At 45.0% G+C, this 19,866-nt stretch overlaps 1 protein-coding gene across 2 annotated transcripts in view; it reads right to left on the reverse strand.

The window, feature by feature from the left end:
- Nucleotides 1-19,866, reverse strand: part of Nfi (Nuclear factor I) — a 103,465-nt gene that overhangs the window by 34,854 nt on the left and 48,745 nt on the right. For both annotated transcript variants that reach the window (XM_078190215.1, XM_078190214.1), the window contains exons 3-6: nt 18,277-18,468; nt 17,112-17,295; nt 7,580-7,633; nt 7,243-7,341 (exon numbers count right to left, since the gene is read on the reverse strand). In XM_078190215.1, coding sequence (XP_078046341.1) covers nt 7,243-7,341; nt 7,580-7,633; nt 17,112-17,295; nt 18,277-18,468 — 529 coding nt within the window. The remainder of the gene's footprint in view (nt 1-7,242; nt 7,342-7,579; nt 7,634-17,111; nt 17,296-18,276; nt 18,469-19,866) is intronic.

Genomic DNA, 19,866 nt, shown 5'->3' on the forward strand with positions numbered 1-19,866 from the left:
ATTAAAAGCATCGTCGAAGTAATATTTTCAGCTGATTAAAGAACGAATTAGCTGTTTGGTATCTATTCCTTGAAATTGCTGCAGACAATTTTTATTCTCCGTAAAATCCGCAGTCAATTCATAATGTAATAATAGGGGAGGCGACATTTACTATGGAAATTACTTATGTAATAATCTCGCAGATGCAAACCAATTTTGAGTCACCTCATAGACTGCTCTAAAAATCGTAAAAATTTTACTTTACTGCTAAAAAAATAAATAACCGAGGTGGCGTCGAAGTTTTCCTCCTTCAAAGACAAAGTAACTACACACGTTACATTTCTGCCTATACTAAATTTCCTCGTGCTTAACAAACGGCTAGAAGTTTGAGTTTGGTACCAGCGAAAGCGGATCATTTCAATATACATGTACGTTCGATACATCGAAGGAATAATATAGTAAAGGTTGAAAACAGTCTAAAACAATCCACCCGTTTCAGAGATTAGATAATTCCAAAGGATCCAAGGGATCGCTACCGTTCGCGACCGATTGTCTAAGACAAGTTCCGTTCCCCGCGCGGAACTTCGGAAATTAGGAGAACTCGAGCGGAAAGAAGAGAGAAGCGCAGAATTCCTGCGGATCGATCGATTCCTCGAAGACGATCGAATGCAGAACCGAGAACCGTAGCACCGTCCGCGGATTCCTGGAAAGAAGATCGTAGGAGGGGGGAGGGGGGTGGTCGGAACAATGCGGGGGTTGATTCTGTAAGACAGAAGTACGCGAGAACGGAAGGAAACGGCGTTCTTGCCGGTGGCTTCGAAAGATCGAGGCCCGCCCCGGAGCTAGAGAGGAAAAAACGACAGACTGGAAATTCCTAACCCCGATACATCTGAAAGGGAAAGAATTATCGTCTGAAAGGCTGTCCGTTCCAGGATCATCGATAGAAAAAAAGAAAAAGAGAAAAAAAGAAGACAAATAAGACGGCGAGAGCATTGTCGAAAGATTCAATTGGGGGAAGCGGTTTTGTCCTCGATCCCGAGGCCCGGCCGAGCCCCGTCGCCGAGGTCCCAATTACAGAATTAGTTCGAAAACCGGTCTCGGCGGGAGCACACGGATATTTATTCGGCTCGACGGAGTTCTAACCGGGTTCCGGATGCTGACGCGGATCCATCGTGGTACAGGTGCGCCCTCGGCCGTTCGCCGCTCTTCTTTTTCCAACGTTTTTTCAACCGCCGCCGCCCCGCCGCCCCGCCCCCGCCACCGCCCATCCACTTTTTCCCTTCCGCTCCGACGGATCCGGCCCGCGTCCCCATCCCCCCAGAAAATGGCTTTGATACGATTCCCGAATCGCAATTCCTTTCGGCGAGGGTGATGTTTTGAAATGGTCGATCAATTTGTACGTTTCGTTCTTTTTTTTCTCGCGGACCGGCCTCGTCATTTTCTGCGGCCGCGGTGCATCCCGGGGAAATGCGCTGCGGAACGGGTTAATGATCGTCGCGTACCGTGCTTCGATACCGGAAACAGTTCGATGCCTTTCTGCGAGATCATTTAGTAATTTCACACGAGAAATCAAAGACCGGGGAGGAGATAGATTAATATATCTATATTGTACGAATATACTACGCGAAATATTTAACGAAATATATAGGACTGTTTCTAGCGATCGTCGAAAACACGTGAAACCATATTCAGAAATTTAGGAAGTCATTTCCCAGGTTTTATAGATCTTACAAAGTTTACTATATAATTTTATTTCCATAATTAGAAGAACTGTAATTGTATTTCTTTAATTTGTAATGCTTTTATTCGGTTGCGAAAGTTGCAGGTTAAATTTTATGTATCTTTTGCGACTTGAAACAATTTTAACTGTATATTTAGTACAATTTTTCCGACTGGCAGTATTCCGATTTAGTCTGAGAAAGTGCATTTATACACATCAAATAACACATTTATAAATCTAGAAATTGATAATATAAAAATTCTTTTGGATTCTCCATTCGAGTGCTAAGGGTTAAAATACAAGGAAAATTATTGTGAGGGCACAGTATGCAAGGGGTGGCATTTGAAGAAGAGTCCGTCGTGCCTTAACCTTTTAGATACTACACGCCACTATAGTGGCTTTCGCGAATGGCTCGTGCTTTACTCAATTGTTTTATTATTTATTAAAGCAAACAATTCAAGTGAAATTGTGTATATACAATATATTAAGAAAAGAATATATGTTATTAGTACTATATGCAGATATCCGGAAAAAATATATATTAAGAGAAAATCGTAATTTAGTTACGAAAAACTTTATTTGCGAAAAAATCCTGCCGTATCTAAAAGGTTAAAATGAAATTTCGATGGTCCACAGGTTCTAATTCTGGCCGTACGTGCCGTTTTCCAACCCCCCTTTCGAATTCCATAACAGAGAGAAAGAGAGAGAGAGAGAGAGAGAGAGAGATCCGCAGCCCCCTCGGGGTGGTGTGCAGCAGCAGCGTGTTTCTATTATGGCCCGTCTTGCACGTCACGCCACCGACAGGATATTCTTCTCTATTTCACATCATCCAGGGCCGCGCGCGTCCCCGCGGAAATTGCACCCCTTTTTATCCGGAGCTCTACGTGGCTCCGAACATCGGCCGGAAAAAAAGCCCCGGAAAATACCGGGCGCGCGGCACACACCCACCCTGCGGGCCTCTCTTCCACCCTTTTCCCTCGGTTCCCCCGCGCGCGCGCGCGCGCTCGCATGCACACATGCAACGTGCCGCCGCCGTTGCGCCCCGTGCACACGGCCGCCGTTTTCCCCGTACGTGTGTCACGTCGCATTGTTGACAAAAAAGAAAAAAAAATAGAGGAGAAAGGAGAGCGAGCGAGCGAGTCGGAGAAATAGAGAGAGCGAGAGAGAGAGAGAGAGGGAGAGAGAGCGAGGGGGCGGATGGCGGCCGGGAACGGAAAAAATTCGTCGAAAATCGCGCACGGCGGCGCCGGGCCGGTGATTCAGGAATTTTTATTCTGCGAGAGGGACACTCTCTCTCGGCCGGCGACCAGGAACTTTGCGAGAATCTCCGGGAAAATTCGGTGGCGGGTTGGGGGCGGGGGGGGGTGGGGGGGGGGAGGAGGGTGGCGGCTGAATACGGATGGTTAACCCTCTGCGAGGCGGCTCCATAGCTCGAGGAGAGCCGTGATGGAAAAACGTCGGCCCCCGATCGCGGAGAAATTGTTTCCGAACGAGGAGCCGGGCCACCCTTTCTCCCTAGACCGACCTGAAAATTCCCTAGGCTCTCTAGAGAAAATTGTGGAAACGCGGGAGAACGAGGGTGCGAAGCGAAGTCGCACCCCCGCCGCTCGGGACGCGGATGAACTGGTTTAACACTTTGCAGACGAGTGGCGACGCTAAAGCACTATTAAAAATTGTATTCTATCATGATTAAAAATGATTAAATTATTTATTTTTAACTTAGAACTGCTGTAGGAGCCGCAAGACTTAAAATAACAGATCAGAAAAACTATCGTGGACTTTGAAATCTTTTAAAATGAATTCGTCTGTAAAGAGTTAAAACGAAGCCACCGCAAAATATCCGTATACGTGTATTTAACATATTCATTTAGAATATTTATTTAGCAAAAATATTTCATAAAATACGTCGTCGGAATGGATAATCAACGAATGGAAAGCGACCGTTTAAAATAACTTTAAGCGCGACAATCTAACTTGTCGCCGCGAAGAAAGAAATCCCAACCCCCGTCGCGAAATGAGTTGTCGGAAATTGAATTTCCCGGTTAACAGGTTAAAGTTCCCGATCCCTCGAAGTTCGCGAGACTTTCGGAGCGGAATCGCGACGGGGACGGGGCAAGGAGTGAGTCCCGATGAATTTTTGAGGTCGCGGTTTAGATTGGATCGAGTCGTACCCGAAATGTGAAATATGAAAGGCCGGCTGAGAGATTCTAATCAAGATGAAGAACCCGCTAGCTCCCTCGGCGAGCACTTAGCCGAAAGTTATGGCGCTGGTAAACAAGCTGGAGGACGTGCCACGAGTAGAGACGCTCCCGAGCAATTCACTTAACCAAGGATCATCGTGTACCCATAAAACGGACCGGCGCACGGACCCGTGTTTATGGGGACCTTCCCTCATCGCGATGGTTGCCGCGCGGCCATAGAGTCTCGTCGTTACCAGGTGGACCCCTTTACGAGGAGCATTGACTTGGATCGTTTATTAACCCTCGCAGGGCGACATGTCAATGGTCGGTGTCTCAAGTCGTCGTTTGATTATTCCAGCCTAGTCGATTAAATAAAATAAATAGCCGTTCAGTTAACCAAACAGAAGGCATTAGAATAATGTAAGAATCATGTCCCAATAATTTTAATGTGTGGAGGATATTAAAAAGAGAAATACAGTGGCAACTGTATGGGTAAAGACACTTGAGAAACTGTATAACTTTTTCTAAAACTGGATTAAATGATTCAAATTTGTTTTTGGCGACGCACTAAGATCTTTGGACAGCAACAAATACAGTCTAGATTGATAATTCTAAATTCGATAATAATCCGTCAGGAAATCCCTTTCAGGGAAACGCGCAGCAATGAAATACGAAAGCTGAGGAAGAACCGAGGAAGAAGAAGAAGAAGAACGAAGAAACGAGATGAGGAAACAGCTTGGAATCGATGCGACCACCCTCGTAAGGTATACACGCGAGGCTGCCTAAGTCAGCGATGCTCTCAGCGGAGCAGCATTCTGTGCTAAAAAGAGGGAAGAAATTAAGAAATGACGTGGGAATCGAGATGCAAGGATCGGACGGTGCGGGTAGGACGCAGCCGGGTCGGGCCGAGAGGAGGACACGGCGGCTGCGGGAAGGTTGCGGGACCGGGAGGGGGATGGGGATGGGAGAGGACGCGGAGACGCGGAGACTCGGGAGAAAGAGAGGCTGCGAGGCTCTCTCAGCAGTCTCTGAGGCCGTGAGCATTGTTCCCCGTCTATTAATACACCGGGTTGCATACTAATCTCCTGCCACGGTGACGCGGAGGGGATTACAGGGGAATGGGAGGATGGCAAAAGGAGGAGGAGGAGGAGGAGAAGGGTGGTGGTGGCGAACGGGGGTCGGGAGAACGAGGCGGAAGGAGGGAGGAAGAGGAAGAGGAGGAGGAGGAGGAGGAGATGCATACGTCGAGGCTCGCGCCGCTTCTCGATACGCGCTCCCCTGCCCTATTATTCCATTTAGTGGCGATGCACGCGTGCCACGATCCTCGCTCCCTCCCCGTTCCTAAAGGAGATCGGCTTAAAACCTGATCTCTAGCATAGATACATCGGGCCGAGCCCGCGATGCTATTGGGAAACGATATTTCTCCGGCTGGAATTACCGGAAATAGTAAATGCCGGCGAATACGCGAGGAGCAACGCGGACGCGCCGCGCCGCGCCGCTCGCACCTGATCTGCTCTCTCCGCTCGGAGATTAGGGCCGACCGACGGGATTAGGATCGGCCAGGGGAGCCAATTACTGTGCCGTGTTGGCGGACTTCGGTAGTTTTCACTACTGAAAGCGACTTCGGCAATTTCACTGACGTTTTTTCAATGGTTAAAAGCAAATTCCAGAGATTTTTCTGCCGACATTAATTTTACCATGGAACAAACGATTTTAAATAGAATGAAGGCCCAAGCTGTACTGACGTGAACGAGACACTTCTTTTTAGGACAAGATAACTGATTTTGAATTTTAACATTCGAAAAATCGGTTCTTTTATTAGAAGAATGCGTAGCGTCAATTTTCTCGTACGTTTACTTGCTCTACTTTAAATTTCTTGAAAAGTGCTTCTTGGACTCAAGTGAACTGATACAGGCTAGAGATACCGCGTGATTGTTATACATGATATAGTTACGAACCAAGTACAATTTAATTACACATAGATTCACAATTTTTGAAATAATGTCTCATTCGTGGCCGTTTGGTCTTACTTGGGAGAAGCTAGTTTCAACTAAGAAACGATGAGTGTCTGGTCCAACGCTATAGAAAATAATATAACCCTGACAAAATATCGAAAGTACTATACCTAACGAACATATTTCAAAAAGCATTCTATGGATTCCGAAAACCATATAGGAGATCGTCCAAATTTTTAAGAGTACTAATTATGAAGCAGCACAGACACCTAACATATCAATCTTGCTAGAAGAGTACCTGACGTGTTGAAATAATTAACAGAGTCAAGTACCCGAAGTACCTGACATACCAAAACTATTATAGATTCGAAAAATAGGGGTGCCAGAATGCGCCTGCACTTTTCAAATTGCTGAAAAAGTACCTAAATTGTCACAATAATGAACAAAGTAGTTTTAGAATAACCAGAAGTACCTGTTCGTACCAAAACAATCGAAGACGAGCGATAATCGAAGCACGGTGCCCAAACCGGTACCGGAGGTGCCCGAACCGGGAAAGCGAGCAGATTCTCCGGAACAGTTTCGAGCCATTGAAGAAGCTGGCACCGAGATTTCCGGGCCGCCGCGCGGCGATCAATTTCGTAGGGGAATTTCGAAGAAACGATATGTGGCCCCTGAATCGCATTCCGCGAGAGATATCGCTCGAGAATGTCGAGATCTGCATAGGAACGGAAGCGTGCCGGTCATTCGTCAGGTCCTCGATATCGAAAGACGAGCGTGAAGTGGTCCCGGGGCACGTCGGAAGGATAACTGTCAAGTGGCGGAGCCGCGAATCGCATTCCACCTCTAAAAATACGCTGTTCGTTCGCCGTCGACGTTCCCGACGATAAAACCCGGGGGCCCATCAAAACGAACGAGCGTCCTCGATAATCAAAAATTCATTCTCTGTAATTCAACTGGTTATTTATCCGGCGGATCTCGGCTCGTGCGTCTGAAAAGGATGCTTTCAAAAGGTTCTCCAGATATCGATTTATTGATTACCTTTCGAAAGCATCCGTGAAACGCGATTCTAATCGAATACTGTTCTCTTTACTGTTCTTTTTTTTTTTTTTATTTTCTTTCTTTTGTCATTGTTCTTTTTGCAGTTCGAACGTTTTGCTGTACGTTTCTTTCATTTATTTTTTTCTTTTTTTTTTCGGTAATTCATTGATTCTCGTAATCGGACCATAGACTGGAGACTTTCGATATCCTAAGAGACTTTTTTCTTTCATGCAAAACGGAGTACGCGCTCGCGATAAAAGAGAAGGAGAAAGATAGACAGATAGATATATAGATAAATAGATAAAGAGACAGACGCCGGTTTTCTTTTTTTTTCGTTCGAAATTAGTGGGATATGAGAGATTCGTCGTACCTTTTGAAAGCATCCAGAGCTCCTTCGAGCTGAAGACACCTGTCGCAAGGATCGTGTCATTGCAGACAACACCGTTATATAGTTCGTGGTAGCCTGCACCTGGGAACAGAACCCAGTCCGCCATCTTTAATCGTCCGTAAGATTAGTTTCGTTCTTTTATACTATTTTATATCTTTTTTTTTTTGCTTTGTTTCTCGTGTTCAATTTGAACTTCTGTCGAAGACAGCGGAACCGATCGAACTGGCAAGGTTCGATAGGTGCTATGGCGTTGGATTACAGCGAGATGCTATAGAGACAGTTTCGCGTGTCTTTTGCAAAGAGAGTAGAAGAGTTTTACCTTTTCGCCGCCTCTCTTCCTCCTTGCTCGCGTTGCAGATGCCGTTTAGGACCTCTGAAACAGCAAACCACACCGAAAATGTTAGTCGATTAAGCACTCGGTGTCCTTGCATCGAGGACGCTATGTTCTCTAGCCAATAAGATTACATTCCACTTCCCTCGGTCCTCCGAATTTCAGAGAAAAAATTCCACTATGGTTACCACCATAATCTCAGCCGTTTACCAGTTAATGTTAATCACTATAAACTCTTTCTCATTATTTTCTCAACTCGTACTCATCTGTCAGACACTCTGCTATCGTTTAAGCTATCGTTCAATACAATGATTGATATTATTAAATTAAAACTACTCCATTCGACAATAATCGATCACTCTTGCGGATAAAAATTCCGAAAAATTCCCCGAAATATTCACACTCTTTAAGAATATAATCCTTCAGACACGTAAAAGTGAAATTAAAATGACTCCATACGAGAAGCCTAAGTAATTTTTGCCAGAAATCTCGGTCTCCAAAAAGTCTAAATAGATTCCGAAAAATTGTTGGAAATATTCGAACCCTCTGAAAATACAATCTCTCGAGATCTTGGTAGAAAACTTGTTCAGGCAAACGAAACGCGGACCGGTCGTTTCCGCCGGGCGTCTCCGCGTCTTCAGCGTTTCCATAAATTTCGCGAGGAGTTCTCGCGACGAGAGATCGAGCGTTTCCGGCGTACTTTTCGGGAAACGGCGTTCCCCTTCGCGGGCGATCCTCACCTTCGCTGTCACACGGTGTTTTATATCGCGGTAACCTTACGCAAATCTCATTGCGCAACATACCACCGAAATACACGAGAGCCCGGAACGCCCGTTCAAGTTCCACGACGGAATTCGCTCGAGGGGGAGCGCGTGGCCCGGGGGGTTGGATCGGATCGAGCAGCGGTCGGTTCGCGGATGGGAAATCGTGGGAAGAAAAGAAAAGCGTTTCACAATGGCCGTCGAACAACGGGCCCGCGAGTCTCTCTCTCTCTCGTCGCAGAAAACCTGCCGGCGATTATAAATAGACGTTAACAAACATACGTTCACTCGGCGGGTTATTTTTAATTGCGACTCAACCTTTATATCGCCGTTCGAACGATAAGTCCTCCTTATGGCCGCCTTGCATCTCTCTTTTTGAACCTCGAACTTCTCGAACCTCCGTTCCATCGACCTCGGAACGCTCTCGAACTGTCGCGAAGAAACAGTCGATCGTTGGATCGCGATCTATCGCATAAATTCGGTTGACAGTTTCGCTTCTGTTCGAACTTCTGCGAAACAGAACGCAGCGCGACGGAACATCATTGTGATGCAATTTCTTTGATCGAAATAGAAGCATCGCTCGTAATCGTCCAATCAAAATCTGAATGCACGAACCATGGCGATAAAATATTCGAACAGCTTTTCACACGTGATAACTTTATTATAATAATAATAGGAATAATATTGGATTAATCGAATACCGACCGATCATTAAAAATGATCGACGATTATTGCTCTATAACAATGTGGAGGTTAGTTTTACTTAAAAATATTTCGCCATTTCTATTACAACATATGTTTAAATTAAGAAATCTATTAAATTATTATATACACATATTCAAAGTTATCAAACCTAGCTAAATGACTTGAATTTTTCTATTTCTATTTTCTCATTTCGAGTGGTGGCAAAATGAAAAAGTGAACAAACATTTTAGTCATTGCACAAGTAAACTAGTCCTTTTAATACTTAAACCAAATTCAAGTATTTCGGTCCAATTTGAAGAAAGTTTCCAAGTTCTCCGAGGTGAGCGAATACTTTTTGAAAAGGGGTAGTAGAGCGACTCCAGCTTAGTTACCTCCCAGAACGCGATGGAACCCGCAGGTGAAGTCGGAGAGGCGATCGAGTAAACAGCTTCCGCAGGAAACCGTTAATTTTAGACTGTCAAATAACGATACTTCTAAGATATATATATTTCGCGGAGCCTCTAGATTCCGGACGATTTTGAAACTGCACCGCGACAACGTTTAATTAATATCGAGCCGGGGGCGAATATTTTTAGCGGCGGCTGACAGCGGACCGGCTACTTAGCCGACGGCTTTTTAAATTGATGGAATGATTTGCGGGTATATAGAGTTTGTTTACTCAAGGTGCTCTATTTCCATCGGTTCGTGAAATGGTTCTCGAGGCGCGCGCGCGCGCGCGCCCGCGTTGGCAGTGCGCATAAATAATGAGGAAAATTCGGGGGAGACAGGTCCGGCGGTTTCGTGACGCGCGATGAAAATCGCCTCCAAAATGGTCGCGACGATGGATTTTGCGCAACCGGCATCGTTTCCTCGGCAAATTAATTGCGACACAACGCTGCGGCGCGCGACGCCGAGGAGGATCCCCGGTCCCGAGGGTACACACCGGCAAAATTAGTCTGCCGGTGGTCGACAGGTGCGTGCGGCGACGCAGCAATTTTCAGAGCTCCGATAGATACGCGCGGACGGTCTTGGAACAATAATAGAGACCGGAGAGAGATCTGTTGACACCATGCGGTCCATAAGCGACGCCGATCTCCGAGGAGAACCCCGGTCAGCTTCGTCAAGGACGACCCACGCGATGCCATCTTGGATACTGTTTCGCAACCGGTAATTCGCTGTTTTCGATGCCGCCTTCGTCGCGACGGCCGATTCATTGACTCCGATGCTCTTTTATTTCGCCTCGGAATTATTCTGATTCTATTACCCTGTTACATTTCCTTCACTTGCTATGATTAGAACTTTTTCGATTCTCATTCATTTCTTTCTACGAAAAAGAGAATTGTAGTAACAAATTGTATAAAATTTGTCATGTCGTCAACATCACACGATTTGTAACATTAACCCTTTGCACTCGGTTGTCCCCTCTCAGGGGACATCGTAATTTTAGTATATGACTAAACATTAAAGTTTATTAGCGATTTGCAACTATTTCTCGATATCTAGAAATTCATATAAATCGAATATTATTATAACAATATTATATATACATATATATCGTATACTATATAATAATATAAACGTTTATAAGCGCTGGTAGGTAATATCCATGATGTCGCCGAGTGCAAAAGGTTAATATGGATTTTATCTCGTTTTATTTATTTTATTGTGTAGTATACAGATACGTAATTCAGGTTCATTCTATTGCTAATATAAAGCAAGTACAATTCTAAAAAATTTCAACCCTTGAGGGACAAAATAAATATTACAGTTACTACAAATATTAAAATACTATTACTGCTAATATTATCTGAATCGTACTCGTGTAACTTCATAAAAATAATAGAAATATTAGATAGTTCTTCTATCATACTTTTACGATTTAACCGGCATTGAAAGGCTTAAATATTGATGACAAGAAAAATAGAATTTTATTCTGTCTAAAACGAATGGAATGGCATTCATACTAACCAGGTTATTAGAAATATCAATCACGAGTCAGACTCTAGCCAGTCCGACAAAGGGTTAAGAGAATGATTCGTACGAAGACGAAGACTATAAGATGAATTGCCGAGGATTAAGGGAAGAGCAGGATCGTAACGAAAAATTGGGGATGCGATAAATAAAAGGGAGGCGCCCCGGATCTTCGGGAATTCAATTACCGGCGGGGACTCGTCAGAATCCGTGACTACCCCTTCAGGAGCACCGGCCAGGCCGTATCCGGGCGTACACAAACTTCATTAGCGAAATTAACCCTCTTGTTTCATTTAATATCGATCAATATCCGTTTCGTCCCCCAATTTCCACCCTTTCGAACGTCACAAAGGGGTCAAGATAATTAACCTAGATCCACCAGGGTGTTAATAAATTTCAATAACACCGTCGAGAGGCCGCCTCTTTCCATTTAACAGTGGCTCATGCTAATTTCATCCCTCGATAGCCCTCCACGACCGCGCAAACACGTAGAACGTCTTCTACGCTAGGACAATCTAGTCGAAGACACTGTACGCGATGGAACATATTTTCCTTTCGCGTGTCGAAAAAAAAGAGAACGAAGAAGTCGACGAGAGCAAAGCGTGACGAGATGGTTAATTACAGGTACGTGGACTCTTCGATTTATCCGACCCTTCGTACCGATTCCGGACCGTCGGCAGAGGTACCAGAATATTCATTTCAGGTATTCGCTGCGGCACGAATGAAAATCAAACATATAAGCGAGCACACGGTGGCTGAAAAAGAGTAGGGGAGAGAGAGGGAGGGAGAGAGCAAGAGAGAGAGAGAGAGAGAGAGAGAGAGAGTGTTACAAGATGTCCGTCGCCTATTTATTTATAGAGCGAGCACACATCGGCACGCATGGTCACATGCTCGTGTGCACGACACACCGACGAGGACGCGAGCCTTTTTACGAGCCTGTGCATCTGAAAAGCTCATTACAAAAATTTTATCCTCGTTCACGAACTCAAAATTCGTGTCAGGAATAAGCAATTTGCAGTGAGAAGAATGATAAGCATCTTTGCATTTCTTAAAGCGTTGACAGATGAATCTGTTTCCCTCGCGTGCCGAACAAGATACAGTTTGTAATAACTACAGTGAACCAAATGTTTCGAAGGTAAATACTTTTAACAAAAATACCTTGGAATAAAAATTTCTTGGAATAAAAATTTCTTTGAATAAAAATTTCTTTCGGAAGAAATCGACGATCGACGGTCACTGAAATAAGTGTGTTGCTCTCGGGGATGCTCGAATGATGGACCGATTCGACACCGATTCGCAGCGACCATAGTTATCAGACGACTGTTTACCCTCTCCACGGATGTTGACGTGTAAGCACAGCAAATCGCAGGGGCAAGCGGGGCGAATAGTTCGCAAGGCGTCGGAGAGTCGAACGGAGTTCGTCCGGCGCGCGTATTCGCCCTAAGAGCTAAATATCGCCCGGCCGGTCCGAGTTGCGTAAGTATCATCGTCTCTTATGAAAGTGTTAGAGGAGAGGACAGGTGCCTCCACGCGTGTCGTTCTCGGACATCGCATTTTCGCGATGCCACCGCCGCTCGCTCTCCCCGAGCTAAAGCTCCGTTTTAGCCGGCCAAGCGACTCCGGTTATCCGGAATAGACCGGGGTCCCTCTGGTCGCGTTTCCAAACGCACCGCGGTGAATCAACCGTGCCACGTGGACACCAAGTATACACGTTCCATTCGACGCGCAAGTTCGCGTAAAAAAGAATATCCACGGGAGCATTCCCACCGAAACAGAATTCACGAAAATATCTGTACAGGAAACACTGTACGCGAATGTGTTTAGTAACGAGTTCGCGCGAATGTATCTTTCAAAACCATTCGTAAATTATAGTTGCCACAAGAACGATTATACGAAAGAGACGTTATAGAAATATACGAATTAATAAGACATTGTGAAAATCCTATGTCAAGACTTTATAAAAATCTATGTGTTAGAAAGATCTTACAAAAATGTTAGTGCTGCAGAGTCGTTGTTAAAATGATGATAGAAAAAGGATGTTATAAAAATGTACGTAGTGAAAAGGCACTATGAAAATATTTATAGGAGAAAAAATTAAAATGTCGCATAGAAAAAGACACTCTAAAGGTGGTCGTACAGATGGAAATCAATGAACATATTCGTATGAAGAAAGAATGGAAAAAGATAAAATAAAAAGAAGAAACACCAAAGATATTCGACGAATAAAAAATAATAAAAATGTTCATAAATGTAATAAAGGCCAGAAATGTTCGTACAAATAAGATACATCGAAGATGCCCTACAAATAAGAAATATTAAAGATGATCGTGCGAAGGAGAAGCACTAAAGATGACAATGCAAATAAGAAGCATCGCAGACGTCGGTCAAATAAAAAATACCAAAGATATTAAAAAATACCAAAGATATTAAAAAATAGCAAAGATATTAAAAAATAGCAAAGATATTAAAAAAATAGGACACGTTTTGGTTCAGTGTTCAGAGAAAGCATCGCCGGAACGGCTTTAAAGGGATGGCATGGGCCGCGTTAATTCGGGAAGAGGCTAATCGCGCGACAGAGAGGTATGAATATTAAAGCGGGCGATGAATCGTTCGCCTAACCGTGACAACGGGTCTCCTGGTGTGCGATTGAACGCGGCCGGGATTGAAATATTAGGCATCCCTGGTCCCCGTGTGTCCCGGTGTACTTCCTTTCTATAATAATACCGTCTATTAGGTCAGTCGAAACGAACCGAACGGAGGCAAGTGTCTACTTTTAGCATAGCCAAGACACACAGACTCGCTCGCTCGCACGCCTCGTACGAGAGCGCAAAAGCGGTAGAGCATGAGCGCTGGCGCGCGCGCGCGCGCTCGGGATAATCCGAAAGGGTCCGGGAGTCTTCGCTATCCGGCACGCCTTGGCAGCCACCGAGTTTATATTATTGTGGTGCCGACGTTGTATATTTACAGAGGGCCAGGAATTTTTATGATGTTGATCGTTCGTCGCGTGCACACACCGGGCCAGCTTTCTTCTCCCGGCTGGCCTTTGTGAATTAATCGGCCACGTGCTCGGCCGCCAAACTCGCCACCGCAGTCGAGACAGAGGCCTAGACTGAGACCGCCGACTTCGCCAATTTCGTCGTTTCTCGGACAGACCGAATATTCCTCGGTGATCCGAGTAAATCGAGTATCGAATCGACGATCTCTCTCTCGTCTACGAATTCAGTCGAACATCAAAGACGTCGCGGTTCTTAACGAGGATTGCGTAGGATCAGAATTTTGCGCTTTGGTCTAATGGAAACTCGATTGCAAACTAAGCGAAATTACTTTTAGACGAACAGTGTACTAGCTTTAATAGCTTCGACAATTAATAAATACTACCTAGTACATAAATTCCTAACCGTAATTGCTGGCATGCAAACGATCACCAGTAAAGACACAGCAATAGCAGACGATTCGAGAAAAGAAGAAGACATCAGTGACAGTTTGTGTTCGTTATCCAAAAGATACGAGGGGATCTCGGCCACGATAGTTCGGCGGCGCCACCTTGGAAGCTGAATGAGAGATCAAGAAACCGAGCCATCTGGAGAGAGTGCCTAACCTACCCCATGTCTTGGCAGCCGCGCGTTTTTTTCTCTTTCTCGTAGGTGGCGGCGGTAGGCCTCGCCAATTTTTGCGTCAACCGGCTGTAAACATTAGAAAGCCGGCTGCCAAGGCGGTGCGTCCGGGCCCGGACCGACAGCCAGCAGTGGTTGTTCTCCTCTCTACGGTCGCGGAACGGAGCTCGTCGTCGCCCGGTGGTTGGGTTTGCCAGGACGCGCGCACGGAAATCACGTGTTTTACCACTGAGTCAGTGGAAGCCGAGTTCGATGAAACACGAACGAAAGAACCGGCGGACCATGCCAGTCGCGAGACAGCCTTCTGCCAGCTGATCGATCAGACGGTCGATCAACGCACCCGGGCCACCTCCCCTATCGCGTTGCTCCTCGATAAAAGATTCATCCCTCGGAGGGGCAATCGATGGCAAAAACTGGTTGATTTTAATACAGAATTTCATCTGGAATCCATTATGGAACGACATGGAACTAAATGGATCTTTTAGAACCCTGACCTAATTGTTTAAAGTGTGTATAGTACTATTTAAATCCTTTCCAATTGTAAATCACTTATGCTTCATCGCTTAATTACTGCCAATGACGAAAAACAGGCTGAGTTTGATAGAGAATTTAATAGAGAATCTATAAATCCATTCTCAAAGGAGATGGAGCTGAAAGAATCCTTTAAAAATCTTCTTCAGGTGTTTAACCCTCCTAAGCGATGGAGTATGTCTAAGAAGCTGTCACTAAAAGGCTAACAATACTATCGACACCCAAAAATTTCAGGATATAATTTAAAGATTCTGGAACATCATTTCCTTGATTAGAACTCGATGTCTCACTTACAAATGGATGAAATTAATCGTAAACTTATAATAATGTTCCTACCCTCTTTCGATCACAAATCTCGGACACCTCGTCTGTAAAATCACTACAATGATAAAACAGCGCAAAACCAACAGAAAAATCGATCTAAAATTTTTGGAAAATTGTCTAACATTCGCCACGAAATTCGGAAACGTTGAATTTCCATGGACGACGAAAAAGGGGGTTGGTTAATCGAGAATCTGCTCTAGAATCCGGCTCGAGAAAGGCGGCAGGGGTGGGGTTTAAGTCGATCATGGAACGCGAAACGATCGAATACCTTGGACGGTGGACAAGATCGACTATTCTTGATGTCGATCCCTCGACGGGCTCGCGAAGGTCTTGCCAATCGTGGATCTATATGTATGTGGATCGCGCGGGAACACGGTTCGGTCTTTGTCGGGTTTTCGGCACGGCCGGTGGAAAATGGCGGGAAACGGCGCGAACCGCGCGCCCATGAACACAGCCCCGTTGTTGTATGGGGGGCCCGGTGGAATTGGCAGAGCGTTCCAAGAAACTTTGAATCGAAGCCGAGTGCAGCGCGGACACTTTGAATGGACGGACAGGCGACAGTGAATGAGCCGAACGCTGAAACAAACGCGCGCCACCAGCCCGCTCCGCGACGCCCATGATCGAGTGTACACACACACACACGCACACACACAGTGTTTCAATCCGGATCCAAAAAGCAGCTAGATAGAAGAAGCGGCCTGGAAGTCGATTAACTCTACGTCTACAACCTTATTTTTACCGATGATCTCTGCATACTTGGTTGGCCAAGATCGCGCAGCTTTTCTCTTAGTTCCAACATTTAATATAAAAATATATAAAAGCGATATAAAAATTCCATGATCGGTCTTTCGAATTTTGAAAATATCATTCAATAGTTTTTATTACACGTGGACTATGAATTTTACGAATTTATCATCAAATAAATTTGATAAAATACCAAAGTGTATGAAAATTTCAGTACATTGCTATCTTCTGAATTTATTAGAATCGTTGATAGAAGAAATGCAGTTTTATTCGATCTCAGTTTCTCACGACTGAGTTAGATCGTATTTGTTTAAACAACTGTTTGTCTGTTAAGCAAACGACCAAGTATGCAATCGGGGGTTTGAACAACAAACATGCATATTCTTATACCGAGTGTCATAAAACCGGCGGTACAATCGGACAGAGGCTGACTCTACGTGAAATAATAAATCGAGAAGAAAGATTAACATTTTTCCATTTAAGAAGTAGCTTGTAATATCACGAGAACTATGTGACAGTATTTATTTCTTTAATAAAATTTCTCTCTATAACGGAGCCTTGAATGAACGAATACTGTTCCTTTTTCGACTTATTTCTGTACATAAAATCATCCCCTTGCCAATCGCTCGACCAGTTACGCGACACTTTGTATATTTTTATGCCGATTACGCTGTTAGTGACAAACCCTTCTATAAAGCATTCGTTCAAAAATTAGTCTACCGCTAAGATCTTCTCGCGTTCGGTATTAAATTAGAAAACCAATAGAGAGGTCGCTAAGAGCGGCGAGTATTCGTTCGTCTCGAGAAAGAAGGCGACTCCTCGAGCGACGGGGAAAAAAATTAGCGAACGGAATCGGTGATCGAGGGATTGCTTGCGCGGGCGATCGCTTACCGTGGCTGGTGATAAAATTGGCGAGGTAGAGATCGAGTTCCCGGACGGAGACGTTGATGTGATAGGGGTTGACGCAGAGGCCCGGCTGAGCGCATTCCGCAGTCTTCTCAAGCCGTTCCCCGTCCGTCGACTCCAACGGAATTGCCTTGAAGAGGATCACCATCACCAGGTCCAACCTCCATACCTGCGGAACAACGGACGGACAGGCTCGTTATTGGCCGGCGATCGAACCACCGGAAACCTCGGCAACAACCGACCGCACCGATTTCCGTCCCTTCCGACTCTTCGAACGGGCTTAGATCCTCGGAACACGGCGTCGAGAAAGTGGTAGTTGATCGCCGACGGTTCTCCGGGGAGGGGGAAACTACCCCAATTCGTGCTTGTAAGGCGAGAACAACGCGTGCGATAATACAACATCGAATTTCCGAGCTTCTCGGATTTTTAACCCGTTCTAACCCCTCGCCGTACAGTTTCATTATAATCACGAGGATTAGAACCGTGATAGATCGCAATTATTTTTTAGAAGAATTTCATGAATTAATTTGCGTTCAATCGTTTATTGGTCACAAGAGATTTGGTAATTTTTAGTAAACTAATATAAAAATTGGAAGCTGTTTTCTACTATTTGTAATAATGATTTATGAAATAATATAAAAACTGGAAGCTCTTCTATATTATTTGTAGATTAACACGTTGAATGCCACGCCCATTTTACAGGAATTGTCCGTGGCGCCACGATGAATAATCTATATGCGATACATATAATGTCACATAATAAAACTATATTTCATGTATAAATAAAACTATTTTCAGATGTTTTATGAGGCATTCATTTCCTCACACCACTACATCAACGATGATAATAATAAAAAAATTATAAGTATTGTCATTTGTTTAAATTATATATATTTTCATCAATCTGAGCGCGCCGGTCACCGGTGGCCCCCATGGCGTCACTGCCAAGTTCAGTGCCGGTCACCGGTGACCCCCGTGGCATTCAACGTGTTAAAGAACGCATGTTTGCAATTAGTGTGACAGAATTGGATCGGTTTGATCGTTCGGCAATTATAGAATCGAGTAGATCTTGGAGGGGACGTTAAATGGAATTTTGATACAGGAAATAGGAGCGAGGCAAGTAGATCGGGGAGACTGTGATCAGCCGCACCTTGTCGGCCTGACGCAGGCAATCGATCCGACGCATTTTGCCCTTCTGATCAGGATTACTGAGGACACACATGGCTGGCCTCTTCCCCGTGATACTCAGCACGAAGTCCTCCCTGTACTCCTGCGTGATATCTTTTCGTAACTTGCCTAGAAGCCGCGAGGCCCATTTCTGTTTCACCTCCAGCTTCTCGTTCTGCAACAGAAACAAAGCGCATCGTCATTTCATCGCCATTTACTAAAACCAAGCAATTGCTACATTCCATATTCGCGTCGAAAGTCATCGAAAGAAATCAATTTACCGATGTATCGATTTCCTTTTACGTTGAATAGAAGGTAGCAGCAACTATATTAGAGAAATACGACCCCTAACAAAAAGCATTCGAACAGCTTTTAAAACGCAGTGACTTTCTTAAAACTAAGATGTTTGCCAAATGGATTGACTGTTCGAAAAATGATTACTATTTGTACTTGTTTATAAACGTTAAAGGTTTTAGTTTACTTAAACACTTTTATTTCAAATTCGATGCTATCTGGAAAGTCAAAAAAGAAATGAAAGGAAAATACGTTTTAAAATAAGCACGAGATCATCGAAGAGTAAATACAAATCATTTGTGAAACCTTAGTTATTACAAATTAGTCCTAAATTAGTAACAGTAATTAGACATAATAACTACCGAGTCATAATCGTTAATCATTAATCAGATCACATTTCAGGTCAACACGAGTCCAGAGCTAAAACGAAACAGGAGCTCTCGCCCGATGGTTCAGAAGAATTCCCACGACCTCGAGACTACGAATCTCTGAACACCGTGTTCCGTCGTAAACTATCAACGTTCGTCCAGACATTAGGCGCGCGAGAGGGACAAAGAGCCCGCCGATCTTTCGGCAGAGTGAAACGCGCTGGGCGCCGGAATCGGACGACTTCCTAGGGGAAAGCTGGTGAAAGATCGGCGGGTCGCGGGGTCCGAGGCAGCCGATGCATCATAAATGTTACAAGAAACATATTCCGAAGTTCCGCGTATCGATGTCCCGCGGCAGCTGTTGATCCGGAAAGTTTCTCGAGTTTACAAACTCGATGGCTCGGGACCAAAGGAACCGGCGACCTCAAACTATTCGACGAAACGATATGCGGGATCACGTCGCGTGTCTCCCTCCCTCCCTCCCTCCCCCCCTCGCCACGGTTTTTCCTCCGATATCTTGACCTTCCTCGCGTTCTACGTGTTCCCCGCGGACCACCTCCCGCCCCCCCCCCTCTTCCTCGCCCGTCCTCCCACGGTCCCGTCGCCCGTCGACGGCGACGACGACTGGGGCTACACAATCGGACGGTTCCTCCCGCGGAACGGCAGCCGCATCTGCATTGTCGATGCTGAGCGACGGAAGTGGAACGACCCGCTTTCGAAATTTACTATATCGTTGTTGACTACTACGTTTACTGGGTCAGTATATAAATAGTAGGAATTTGAAAGAGTATGGTAGCACCGATACGTAAACACGCCGCGCGATATCGCCGCATGCGGCCTGCACCGAAGATATCCGACCACGGGTGTTCGAGCCTCTCGCCATTTTGTATCCGGCTGGGGTCCTTGAGGAT

Source organism: Augochlora pura, chromosome 9, assembly GCF_028453695.1.
Source record: "Augochlora pura isolate Apur16 chromosome 9, APUR_v2.2.1, whole genome shotgun sequence".
NCBI lineage: Eukaryota > Metazoa > Arthropoda > Insecta > Hymenoptera > Halictidae > Augochlora > Augochlora pura.